The 13,244-nt window shown below is 39.2% G+C and overlaps 1 protein-coding gene across 1 annotated transcript in view; it reads right to left on the bottom strand.

The window, feature by feature from the left end:
- The window catches only part of fmr1 (fragile X messenger ribonucleoprotein 1), a 63,256-nt gene that overhangs the window by 31,379 nt on the left and 18,633 nt on the right, over positions 1-13,244 (bottom strand). Inside the window, exons 3-7 of the mRNA XM_020509600.2 lie at positions 12,019-12,112; positions 9,114-9,185; positions 7,977-8,125; positions 7,730-7,823; positions 7,513-7,629 (exon numbers count right to left, since the gene is read on the bottom strand). Coding sequence (XP_020365189.2) covers positions 7,513-7,629; positions 7,730-7,823; positions 7,977-8,125; positions 9,114-9,185; positions 12,019-12,112 — 526 coding nt within the window. The remainder of the gene's footprint in view (positions 1-7,512; positions 7,630-7,729; positions 7,824-7,976; positions 8,126-9,113; positions 9,186-12,018; positions 12,113-13,244) is intronic.

Here is a 13,244-nt window from a genome sequence, read left to right as displayed (position 1 = left end):
GACTTTAACTTTCCAAATATTGACTGGAAACGCTATAGTTCCAGTACTTTAGATGGGTCAGTTTTTGTCCAATGTGTGCAGGATGGTTTCCTGACACAGTATGTAGATAGGCCAACAAGAGGCGAGGCCACATTGGATTTAGTACTGGGTAATGAACCAGGCAGGTGTTAGATTTGGAGGCAGGAGAGCACTTTGGTGATAGCGACCACAATTCGGTTACGTTTACTTTAGCGATGGAAAGGGATAGGTATATACCGTAGGGCAAGATTATAGCTGGGGGAAAGGCAATTATGAGGCGATTAGGCAAGATTTAGGATGCATAGGATGGAGAAGGAAACTGCAGGGGCTAGGCACAATTGAAATGTGGAGCTTGTTCAAGGAACAGCTACTGCGTGTCCTTGAGAAGTATGTACTTCTGTCAGGCAGGGAGGAAGTGGTCGAGTGAGGGAACCGTGGTTTACTAAAGAAGTTGAATCTCTTGTCAAGAGGAAGAAGGAGGCTTATGTAGAGATGAGGCGTGAAGGCTCAGTTAGGGTGCTTGAGAGTTACAAGTTAGCCAGGAAGGACCTAAAGAGAGAGCTAAGAAGAGCCAGGAGGGGACATGAGAAGTCTTTAGCAGGTAGGATCAAGGAAAACCCTAAAGCTTTCTATAGGTATGTCAGGAATAAAAGAATGACTAGAGTAAGATTAGGGCCAGTCAAGGACAGTAGTGGGAAGTTGTGCGTGGAGTCTGAAGAGATAGGAGAGGGGCTAAATGCATATTTTTCGTCAGTATTCACACAGGAAAAAGACAATGTTGTCGAGGAGAATACTGAGATACAGGCTATTAGACTAGACTGGATTGAGGTTCATAAGGAGGAGGTGTTAGCAATTCTGGAAGGTGTGAAAATAGATAAGTCCCCTGGGCCGGATGGGATTTATCCTAGGATTCTCTGGGAAGCTAGAGAGGAGATTGCAGAGCCTTTAGCTTTCATCTTTATGTTGTCATTGTCTACAGGAATAGTGCCAGAAGACTGGAGACTAGCAAATGTTGTCCCCTTGTTCAAGAAGGGGAGTAGAGACAACCCTGGTAATTATAGATCAGTGATCCTTACTTCGGTTGTGGGTAAAGTGTTGGAAAGGATTATAAGAGATAGGATTTATAATCATCTAGAAAGGAATAATTTGATTAGAGATAGTCAACACGGTTTTGTGAAGGGTAGGTCGTGCCTCACAAACCTTATTGAGTTCTTTGAGAAGGTGACCAAACAGGTGGATGAGGGTAAAGCGGCTGATGTGTTGTATATGGATTTCAGTAAAGTGTTTGATAAGGTTCCCCATGGTAGGCTATTGCAGAAAATACAGAGGCATGGGATTGAGGGTGATTTAGCGGTTTGGAGCAGAAATTGGCGAGCTGTAAGAAGACAGAGGGTGGTGGTTGATGCGAAATGTTCATCCTGGAGTTCAGTTACTAGTGGTGTACCTCAAGGATCTGTTTTGGGGCCACTGCTGTTTGTCATTTTTATAAATGACCTGGATGAGGGCGTAGAAGGATGGGTTAGTAAATTTGCAGATGACACCAAAGTCGGTAGAGTTGTGGATAGTGCGGAAGGATGTTGCAGGTTACAGAGGGACATAGATAAGCTGCAGAGCTGGGCTGAGAGGTGGCAAATGCAGTTTAATGCGGAAAAGTGTGAGGTGATTCACTTTGGAAGGAGTAATAGGAATACAGAGTACTGGGCTAATGGTAAGATTCTTGGTAGTGTGGATGAGCAGAGAGATCTTGGTGTCCATGTGCATAGATCCCTGAAAGTTGACACCCAGGTTGATAGGGTTGTTAAGAAGGCGTACGGTGTGTTAGGTTTTATTGGTAGAGGGATCGAGTTTCGGAGCCATGAGGTCATGTTGCAGCTGTACAAAACTCTGGTGCGGCCGCACTTGGAGTATTGCGTGCAGTTCTGGTCGCTGCATTATAGGAAGGATGTGGAAGCATTGGAAAGGGTGCAGAGGAGATTTACCAGGATATTGCCTGGTATGGAGGGAAGGTCTTATGAGGAAAGGCTGAGGGACTTGAGGCTGTTTTCGTTAGAGAGAAGAAGGTTAAGAGGTGACTTAATAGAGACATACAAGATGATCAGAGGATTAGATAGGGTGGACAGTGGGAGCCTTTTTCCTCGGATGGTGGTGGCTAGCACGAGGGGACATAGCTTTAAATTGAGGGGTGGTAGATATAGGACAGATGTCAGAGGTAGGTTCTTTACTCAGAGAGCAGTAAGGGCGTGGAATGCCCTGCCTGTAAAATCAGTAGACTCGCCAACTTTAAGGGCATTTAAATGGTCATTGGATAAACATATGGATGATAATGGAATAGCTTAGGTTAGATGGGCTTCAGATTGGTTCCACAGGTCGGCGCAACATCGAGAGCCGAAGGGCCTGTACTGCGCTGTAATGTTCTATGTTCTAAGACTTAATTAGATTAGTGTTGAGAATTAGAAATGGAAAATGTGGGGTTGGGGAAGGCATCAGCAATTAGGAACAAACACAGCAAAAATAATAGGAGAAAGGCTTGAACCTAGAAGTGAGATCATGAAAATAATACGCTTCCTTTGTAATAAAGCGAATGTACTGAAGCTAACTGTTCCAAGTTAAATGGGAGACCTACTGCAGTGGTAGGAATGCCTAGGGAATCCTCAACAAAAAGTGTATGGAGAAAGGAAATGGGTATGAAAACTGTTGTATTAATGCAGGTGGAGTATTTCCTTGGAACTTACTAGTAAGGGAGAGATTGCTCAGGAAAAATAGATTTAAAACTTGATCTGAATGTATGCCACAAAGAACCAATGAATAGTTTCGGAATATAATCATTTACATCTTCAATTTATCATCTACAATCTAGCAGTAGAAAGATGGAACCATATGTTAAAGGCCATAATTAGTGTTCATTGGCAGAAATGTCTTAATGATTGGGAAAATGCAATTCCCTTGTTGTTTGCCGTTACGGGTGTTCTATTAAAGGTAAGGGTTGATCAGAGCTAGGACCAGCATGTCCCTGTGAGAATGAAAGATAAGGATGGCAAGATTCAGGAACCATGGATGACACAAGATATTGAAAGTTTATTCAAAATAAAAAACAAAGCATATACACAGTTTAGGAAACTGAAATCAGACAAGGCCCTTGAAAAGTATGAAGGGAGCAGAAAAAATTTAAACAACGAATTAGGAAGGTTAAAAGGGGCCATGAAATTCTCTTGGGTAGGATTAAGAATCCCAAGGCATTTTATACACATATTAAGAGAAAGAAGGCAGATAGAAAAAGGGTTAATCTATTCAAGGACAAAAGAGGGAATTTATGCATCATGTCAGAGGAAGTGGGTGAGATCCTTACTGAGTATTTTGCATCGATATTCACCAATGAGGAGGACGTGGATGATCACAAGATTAGGGAGGAGCGTGCTGATATTCTAGGGCATGTTGATATTAAGAATGTGGTGGTGTTGGGTGTCTTGAAAAACATTAAGGCAGGGATCTATCCTATGATTTTGAGGGAGGCAAGTGAGGTGATTGCTGGAGCTGTGACAGAAATCTTTGTATCCTTTTCAGCCGTAGCAGAAGGCCCAGACGGCTTCAGAATAACCAACTGATGTTCTTTTGTTTAAGGGCGATAGGAACAATCTAGGACATTATAGGCTGGTGGAACTTATATCAGTGGTAAGGGAATCACTGGAAACCATACTTACAGGATGTACCCGCATTTGGAAAGAAAATTGACCTATTGGCTAGTGTGTGTGTGTGTGTGTGTGTGTGTGTTTCTGTGTGCGTGGGGGAGGTCGGGTCAGCGCTGTGCGCAGCAGGCACATGGGTGCCTGTGGGTGATAGGATACTCCAGCTGATTAAGTCACATGGGATCCATGGTGAGATGGTAAGTTGCATATAAAATTGGCTCAGTCACAGAAGGCACAGGGTAATTGTGAAGGGTTGTTTATATGATTGGATGTCTATGACTAGCGCTGTTCCACCAGGATCAGTGCTGGGACCTCTGCTGTCTGTAGTATCAATAATTTGGATGAAAATGTAGGTAGTCTGATTAGTAATTTTGAGGACAACATGACAGTTGGAGGAGTTGTGGGTAGTGAGGAAGGTTGTGAAAGGACACGGCAAAATACAGATCAGTTGGAAAATTGGACAGCGAATTGGCAGATGGAGATTAAACCGGACAAGTGAAAGGTGACGCATTTTGGGAAACTGAATGCAAGAAGAAAGGATACAGTAAATGACAGGACCCTTAGGAGGACTTGTATAGAGAGGGATCTTGGGTGCAAGTCCACAGCTCCCTGAAAATGGCAACACAAGTGATAAGGTAGTAATGGTGGTATATACCATGCTTGCCTTCATTAGTTGAAGCACTGAGTATAAAAGTGGCAAATCATGTTTCAGCTGTATAAAATTTCAGTTAGGCCACACGTAGAGTATGTTGGGATGATGCCTGGATAGGAGTGTATTAGCTATCAGGAGAGGGTAGACAAAATTGGATTGTTTTTGTTACAGTATTGGAGGTTGAGGAGCAACCTAATCGAAGTATATAAAATTATGAGGGGCATGGTTAGGGTAGATTGTTGGGAGTTCTTTCTCCCCAAGATGGAAATGTTAAATACTAGAGGGCTTGGGCTTAAGGTGAGAGGGGAGACGTCTAAAGGAAATGTGAGAGGAAAGTTTTTTGTTTACATAAAGGGTGGTGGATGCCTGAAGCACACTGCCGGGGAAGTGGTAGAAGCAGATAGGATATCAGCATTTAAAAGGCATTTAGACAGACACACGAACAGGCAAGTAATAGAGGGATATGGACCATGTATAAGCAGATGGGATTAATTAGAATGACATCATGGTCAGCAAAGAGCCTATTTTTGTGCTACAATGTTTTCTGTTCATTCTATGTCCCAAACGTGTCCACAGGAGTCAGCTTTTTGAACCATTAAATAGGCATGAGGTGACAGGACTCCTAAAATTAGAAAGATTAATTTATAGACCAAAGCTCAGAGACACACTTCCAATAGTTGTGTCAAATTTGAAAAAAAATTTAACAAAAGTGAGAGATTGGACAAAAAAAATTGGAAGATCACAACAAACAATGAAAACCCAAGCAGGTAAAAAGGCCAAAGTTCAGAACTTTGCATGACAGACAAGGTATTAGTGCTGTTACCTATATCCAGGAACCACTAAAAGCTAGTTTTACTGGACTTCATCAAATTTAAAGAAACTGAATGATGCAAATTATGTAGTGAATCTTAGAGACAACAGAAATATCAACGTGTGTATCATATTAAGATACTAAAACACTATGTCAGGAAGAATAGTCAGAACAGAAGTGTATTTATAGTGGTGAAAGAAAGAGCAAAATAAGAATGAATCAAAAAATGAAAGTTCCAAAATCGACCTACCAGAAATTGGAAAGGAGAATATGATAGTGTTTGAAAGATTCGTTCATAAGGTCCAGGTGACTTATCAGTCTTTAGGCCTATTAGTTTCCTTTGCACTTTTTCTCTAGTTATTGTATTTATTTCTTCTCCTTGACACTTGATTATTTGTTATTTCTGTAATGCTATTAATGTTGTCTGATGAGAAGACTAATGCAAGGTGTTTATTCAATTCCTGTGCTATTTCCTGGTTAAATTGCCTCTTGAAGACAGCTTTTCAGTTTTTTCCTCATTGGAACCCTCCTGAATTTTCATTATTTTATTTTCTTTAATCAATGCTTGGTTTGGACCGGTGACCTGTGAGCTGACAGCTGAAAGGTGACCTTTGGACTGTAAGGAGCTGCTTGTTTTCAAAAATGGAACAAACAAAGGTTGGTGAGGCCAAGCCTGGGAATTAATCACAGGTTGGCTCTTGATCAACAGATTCTACAGATTGTCTCACACCTGTGAAAGTAGTACGTTTAGCCAAAGTGCAGATGTTTGGCCATTAATAAAGTCAGTATCTAGGAACTGCTGCCTGCAAGTCTGGAGGAAACATGACGTTCAAAAAGGAATTTGGCTGTTGATGCTACAGCATGAATATTTGAAAGCTCTCATTATCAGCTACTGGAAGTTCAGAAAGTAGAAACAAAAGTTATAAGTATCATTGAAGCGTCATAGTGACTTGAAAAGGTGGCACCGAGTGAAATCTTCAGAAAATCAACCAAGAAACGATCATACTCCTGCCGAATAATGCATTGTCAAAATCACTGAAGTGATCTATTCAGTTTTATTATTTGCTTTAATGTTTAATTTATCTGTTAACTATTTGTTTGTCTGTCTGTCTTTTGTCAGAATGGGGCTGGAAACAAAGGTTTAAATCACAGACATTAATTAGATTAGTTTACTGTTTAATTTTATTCCGCTAATCGTAATGTATTGGTAATAAATTGTTTTTGTCTTTTGTTTAAGCTACAAACCCAGTGTCTACAATTGACCATTTGCAAAGTCTAGGATTGGTTCTTCTAAAAGTCTGGTGAGGAAACACTGATGTCAATTTTGTGGGTCTTTGAAGGTTTTAATTCTACCATGTTGGGAACACAAGGGTAGGGAGGCTGATTTGATTCAGCTGTCTGTCTTTGTGTTGTAACATTCTGTAGGAAGGTGTGATGAACAAACTCTCTTGTTTGAGTGCTGAGGTTCTAATGCAAATGAATATTAACAGTTTCAAAGCTCCCAGGGCTGGAAAGAAATCCTAAGCAGCTTTGGAATCATTAAGAGAAGAACTCCAGAAAATCAAGACTGTTGAGGTGTCACAGCGAAAGACAGCCTACAATGTTGTTAATGGTGAGTTTAAGGAACACAAGTAGTATGTTAACTGAGTTAGCAGTTTATTTGAGAGTACCTGGAAGAGACATTAACTGAAGAAAATAGCACTGAGAGAAAGAAGAAATCTGCTGAGAAGAAATTGATACCATTCATTCTACCTGAACAAGGAGCTTTATTGTGGAGGCCGGGATGACCCTTCACTGAGGTTTGAGTGTCTGCAAGATGGTTATATGGGTTAAAAGGATAAATGTGATATCTGTAAGATCATCTGAAATAGTTCTTATTTAGTATACCGCAGATTGCATTTTTTCTTTTGTGAAAGGAACTTAGGTTCTTTTTCTAAAAGTATATTAGCAGCATCTCGTAAAAACGTTCAATGATTGACTTCTAGAGTAAACAAAAAGAAAAATAAGACCTGTATTTGATCAAGTCAGATCTCACACTGGGATGTGACCTGTCCAGTACCTGGGATCATAACTGTTACCATTGTGCAGTTCAACAATGCAGCCTGATTACTGCTATCAACAAGCCATTAGTTTCTGACAGCTGGTTTGCAAATCTTTCATAATTTTTCAGGCTTTGAGGGGTGAGGAAGGAGAATAGTGTGAAAACGTGACTAACCACGAGGTACCTTTGTTTCCTACTTACTAGTATTTCACAACAAGCTTTCATTACAGAATTACATCCCTCTATCCAAAATTAGATCATCAGATAAGGGAATAGTTGGAAAAAAAACTACTCCATCTTTGCATACCTCCAGCTGCTTGCTGGCTTCCTCATTCCTCAACATCAGAGTCAACTTTGTCCGGATGCTTCTGAAATGCATGTCACTCAACATGCTTGCTCGCTTTGCTGTCATTTCGTTGGTCGACTAGCGGTTTATAAAGAAGCATGGTATTAGGATAAATTCAGTACAAAGAAGCTCAAAAATGAATGCATAGGGAAGGCAAAAAAGAAAATCTCACACGTACCAAAACAATTAGTTGATTACTTTCTGAATCAAAGTACACACAATAAGCGCCAACAGCCTTTTTAAAATCCTTATGTGCAGATTCGTTGGCACATCTATAAATAATTGAAATACACAATTGGAAATAATGAATGAGAGTTAAGGCTACAAAATAGATTAAGGCTAAATTATTAAACACAGAGACTAGATTTAATGCGGTAGTCGTTAAATTCTTAAATTTATTTTTAATGTATTAAAATTTTACTTACACACGCCTCAGGTCATCTGGAACATCAAGTTTTACTTTGTGGAATGTGCTTTTTGTTGCAGGTTTATTAGGGTTAATAGGTCGTAACCGTTCCACTGTAACTATTTCATTGAAAGTGGCATCACAGACGGCGTATTCTATAACATAAAACTGAATAATTTTTTTCTTTTTAAAAAGCATTTCTTCAAATTTGTGCTTTCTTTGACATTAATGCACTGAAAACAGAATAGTCACAAGTGCACAAGAAAACTGAACAAAATAGCTGCACATGTGGATGGAAAATACTTTACAACTTAGTACAGACAACAACTAAGTGATGTTTGCAACAACTGCTGGGACTATATTTGCCATTTAACCTGCACCTCACCAAGCCCTCGGAGACTTCGTAAAAATTCATCCGCAGCAACGTGGGTTAGTTTATTCCCCAACGTAATCAATCCTGTTGTTAATCTTTTTACTTCTAGAAAAGCCATTTCCTATAATAATTTTAAACAACTATTTTGTAAATAATCCAACACAAAAGTCAAATCAGAAATGAGAATGTTTGTGAAAATAAGCAATTTTCACTTACAAGCCGCAATTCAACAAATTTATTGTTATAATAGAGAACCCATAGTAAGACATTAACCGAATGCTCACTTAATGGCTACTGCTATTAGGTACCAAGTAACTAGCATGCATTCCCAACAGTAGTTTACATTATCTATCTCTTGTGCTATCTGGGACTAATTGTGAAAAGGGGCTAAAAAATAAAATAATTATGAAAATATATCCTTGTGTAAAGAAGGGTGCCACCAGTGTCAATTTTCAATTCCCTCGTCTCCCCCTCCCCCGTCAAACTGCTGTCAGTTTGTGGTTTTATGGTGTTAATAGAATTTAATCCGCAAGTCTAAACAAAATAACATGCAGGATTAAAGTAAAGTTTCAAAATATAAAGCAAGGCAATTAATGTAATTTAAAAAGATGCATTTTTAAACATAATGAGACATCCTCAAATTGAAAAGTAAAGTGTCTTTGAATATTTTCTACCATTCCAGATAGGTTTCAATTTTAAAACCAAGTGTAATTTGTACTTTTAAAATATCAATGAAATTAATATTAAGTTGAAACCTGAATACAAGTATAACAAATCTCTTACTTCACCCTTCATCATTCTAACTTTTGCCAACCACCAGCCACAAGGTTCTTTTTCATTTGCTCGAGAATACACCTGAGAAAAAAGGTACAATTCCTAATTTAGAGAGGTCATCTTAAGAAACATGCAGCAAAAGATAGAATAAAACTGCACGGTCTTTCCACATTGATACAAGTTTAGATTATTTATGGTACATTTTGAAAGATGGATTCTATAAAATGACAGAAATAAGCCTAATGCAAATAGTTTGGGGAAGGGGGTGTGAAATTGTACACCTTGGGTAATGTATTTGTTTTAAAGGCATTGTGATATTAAGACTAAGGTAGCTCCTTAATAAAATCATATGGCTTATTTGTCATAAAGCTGGTTTACAACAAAAACTACAATAGTTTCCACCAAAGGCATTTCCCAAATTAAACAAAGAAATCTTAAAATAAGCACTTGTTCTCCTAATATTTGTCACTCTTTGCTTTCCCTCTATCTTGCCAACCATCAGCACCAAACCTTTTATCATGTTGTGAGATTTCTTCCATTCCCCTTTTTCTGTGCAAGTCTCTCAACTACATTCGCTTTGGGCACTAGATCAATCTTTAATCTTAGCTTTTATAAGGCTAAGAGGGTAATCAACAAAAGAGTACCTTGAAGTTGGTACCAGGCAGTAAAAGCTGTTCAGGAACATGCATGTGAGAAAGCAGAAGAACTGGAATGAGGGACAGGTAAGCAATGATGAGTAATGGATTTAACATACAGCACACATGAAAAAGAGGGCCAAGATTGTTCGCAGGAGAATGAATCTGGAAAATTAGGAAGTCTGGAATTCTAGAAGGATGACTAGTCAGCTGAATACAAGACCTGGGGATTAGGTTTGGAAATGCATAAAATGGCAAGAGAGGGATATGGTTAAGGCTGAGGTTAGAATTTAATTAAAGGTTGAGCAAGCACTTCTGATAATGTCCACTGCAACTGTTGAAAATCTTAGTTTCTCCATCTCTGCTTCCTGACTGTCCCTCAACTGCCATCACAGGCTCAAAATAACTGCTGGGTTTCCACTGCTAAACCTTTAGGCTCAGTTTACAGGCACTAAAAAGTCCCAGTTAATTCCTCAGCAACTTTGGAGATCACTTGAAAGGCAACCCAAGAAGTTTGGTTCACATAGTTTACTTTAATCCAGTGATTAGTCTGCTTTGGGGACACAAAGGAGAAAGAATGAGAAATTCCACTGGTTCCTTTATTTACTCTTTTAACAAACTGATGCCAAGTCCACACAAAACTGGGTACCATTCTTCAAGCAGACAATCATATTTAATTGGTTCAAGTGCTCTGCTTTCTCAACTACATCAGAATGCTGTAGAATTTGCAAACATTCTTTGCCCTTATTAAGAAGCACCACTGGAATTTGCTATAGTGGATTAGAACACTTCTTCCTGAGCGAAGTGCAGAGAGGTCACCGACACTGGGTTATATTGACTACCATAATTTCTCTTTTACTCTGTAGGACCTTCCTGGAACTTCTTTATATACACATTTCAAGGACACCATATTTTAGGATTATGTCACTTTCTCACTGCAAATAAATGACTTTATCTATGGGTTATCAGGCAGATGGGTACAATGAAGTGCAGTTGGGGTAATTAAAAAAAACAACTCACATGCTGTGAATTCAAATTCCATTACACCGTGCAACTGATTGAAAAGCACACATTTTAAATAGGGAAATTTTACAAGGAAGCAGGGTAACTAATTGGATAGCTCTGAAGAGAAAAAATGCAAAGGGATGACAATTCCCCTAAAAACAGACTCACTGACTTGTGTTCATTCTGGATCAACTGTAAGGAAGTCCTACACACATTTTTCCCCATGGATGAAAGGCATTAAAACCAGATCTGATTTATTACTCCCCAAATGCTTTTGAGATCGGGACAAAATTCGATATACATTTAACAACTGAAGGAAAGGATAGAATAAGAAGGAAGGACAGTATGCTAAGATAATGTTCAGTATTCTGATTTGCATGCTCACAGCCAAAGGAGAAAATACCTAATTAGTTAAGAGGAAATACCAGTTTAAAGCTCACACTTCAGGATAATCATTTTACAATGTTCAATGCAGTCTGTGCAAAGTGCACTGAACATTTCAGCAAATAACATGGAACCACACAAATTTTAACAGTGGTTTATTGTGTCCCTGCTAGTGGAGGCTTCTCAACTAGAGATATTTAAAGCAAGAAAAGGAAGACAGACATTCTTTTCTATAGCACGTTTCTGACTCTCAGGATTTCCCAAAGTGGTTTGCAGCCAATGGAGTACTTTGATAGCTACTGTTACAATGTAAAACATTAACTGAAAGGAAAATAGAGTTAATTCAGCAGTAGGAAAATTCGATTTAGTTCTAAAATGCCATCATGAAGACTGAGCTTATAAATGGGATCTTCTCTCACTAATTATTCATATATTTTGGCTTTAGATGTGCAGATCAGAATACTGAAAATTAAGAACCGAAACAGAAGTTGCTGGGATAGCTCAGCAGGTCTGGCAGCATCTGTGAAGAGAAATCAGAGTTAACATTTCGGGTCCGGTGACTCTTCCTCAGAACTCAGGAAGGGTCACCAGGCCCGAAACGTTAAATCTGATTTCTCTTCACAGATGCTGCCAGACCTGCTGAGATTTTCCAGCAACTTCTGTTTCTGATTTACAGCATCCACAGTTATTTCAGTTTTTACTAAAAATTAAGGCTGTGTCACATAATTGTAACAAATAGTTTTTCAGAAGATTCAAATTAAATAACACCCATGTTAAATTCAAAGTGTCAAACATTTGTATAATTAGGTTAACTTCATGGGTGAACCCTTCACTAACTTATAGAAAGTTCAAGGCGCTGTAATGCAATACTTTCATGGACATTCACATACCTCAACATCATCACCTTCGTTAATGTCTTTGTGATAGTCTGCTGGTGGTGGAAATCGAACATCATGGAAAGGAATCTGCCGCTCAGGTTGCCAGCTGAAACCAGAATTTAAATGAGTTTATTCAGAGAACAAAATTATTCTAAGTAACAAGAGAAATAACAAACTGACTTAAGGTTTGGATTTATACTTCAGCTAGCAGATTTAAATTGCCTATCTACTCGTCAGAAATAAACATTTCAAAAGCACAGGGTTTGTCAGCTCAGTGTTGTCCTTTCTGATAAAAAGTTTTTTGAATCAAAGCTCACCAATGACAGTAAGTAGCATTGAGTGCCTGGAGAAGGTGTTTCCCATATTTAAATGCTATATTGCATTAGTTCCTCTCTCCCGGAGAGTTCCTGACTCACTATTGCACTTCCACCTCTGCCACCCATACAGCCATCTGCCTGTTGTCACCTTTCCTGGGCACAGACCCACCAGCACAACTAGGACTGCCAATCAAAGACCTAGTACACTCCCTAAATAATGAAAGCATCCTGGGACATTCCACTTAGCCCCGTGCATTTCTGCTCATAACTCACAGCAAAATCAGACCGCTAAATAGGAACAGAGGGTATACCAATGTTAAAAAAATGCAATAACTTAATGAAAATGGACTTACAAAGCCAGGAGTTTCAGAGTCTGTATTCCTACCAAGGCAAGTTGAGAAACTGAATGCAGTGATTCATGCCAGGTCACAAATTAGCAGAAAGCTATCATAAAGACCTTAAGAGAAGAATCCCACCCCACCTGGCTTTGCCTTGATGATCTCAGAATCACACAGTATGGTGACTTGTAACGAGGGATGGAACATAGAACAGTACAGCACAGTACAGGTCCTTCGGCCCACGATGTTGTGCCAAACTTTTACCCTAAACCTAAGGTCTCTCTAACCTCCACCGCTACCTTATACTATCATCCATATGCCTATCTAATAGCCACTTAATTGCCCCTAATGAGGCTGACTCCACTACCCTCTCCAGCAATGCATTTCACGCCCCTACCACTCTGAGTAAAGAACCTACCTCTGATGTCTCCCTGATATCTACCTTCTTTCACTTTAAAACTACGTCCCCTCGTAAAAGCTACCTCCACCCTAGGAAAAAGTCTCTGGCTGTCTACTCTATCTATACCTCTGATTATTTTGTACACCTCTATCAAGTTACCTCTCATCCTTCGTCATTCTAAAG

This window comes from Rhincodon typus, chromosome 14, assembly GCF_021869965.1.
Source record: "Rhincodon typus isolate 14 chromosome 14, sRhiTyp1.1, whole genome shotgun sequence".
NCBI lineage: Eukaryota > Metazoa > Chordata > Chondrichthyes > Orectolobiformes > Rhincodontidae > Rhincodon > Rhincodon typus.
The sequence above is the reverse complement of the archived record's forward strand: the minus strand, read 5'-3'. Positions and strand labels throughout refer to the sequence as shown.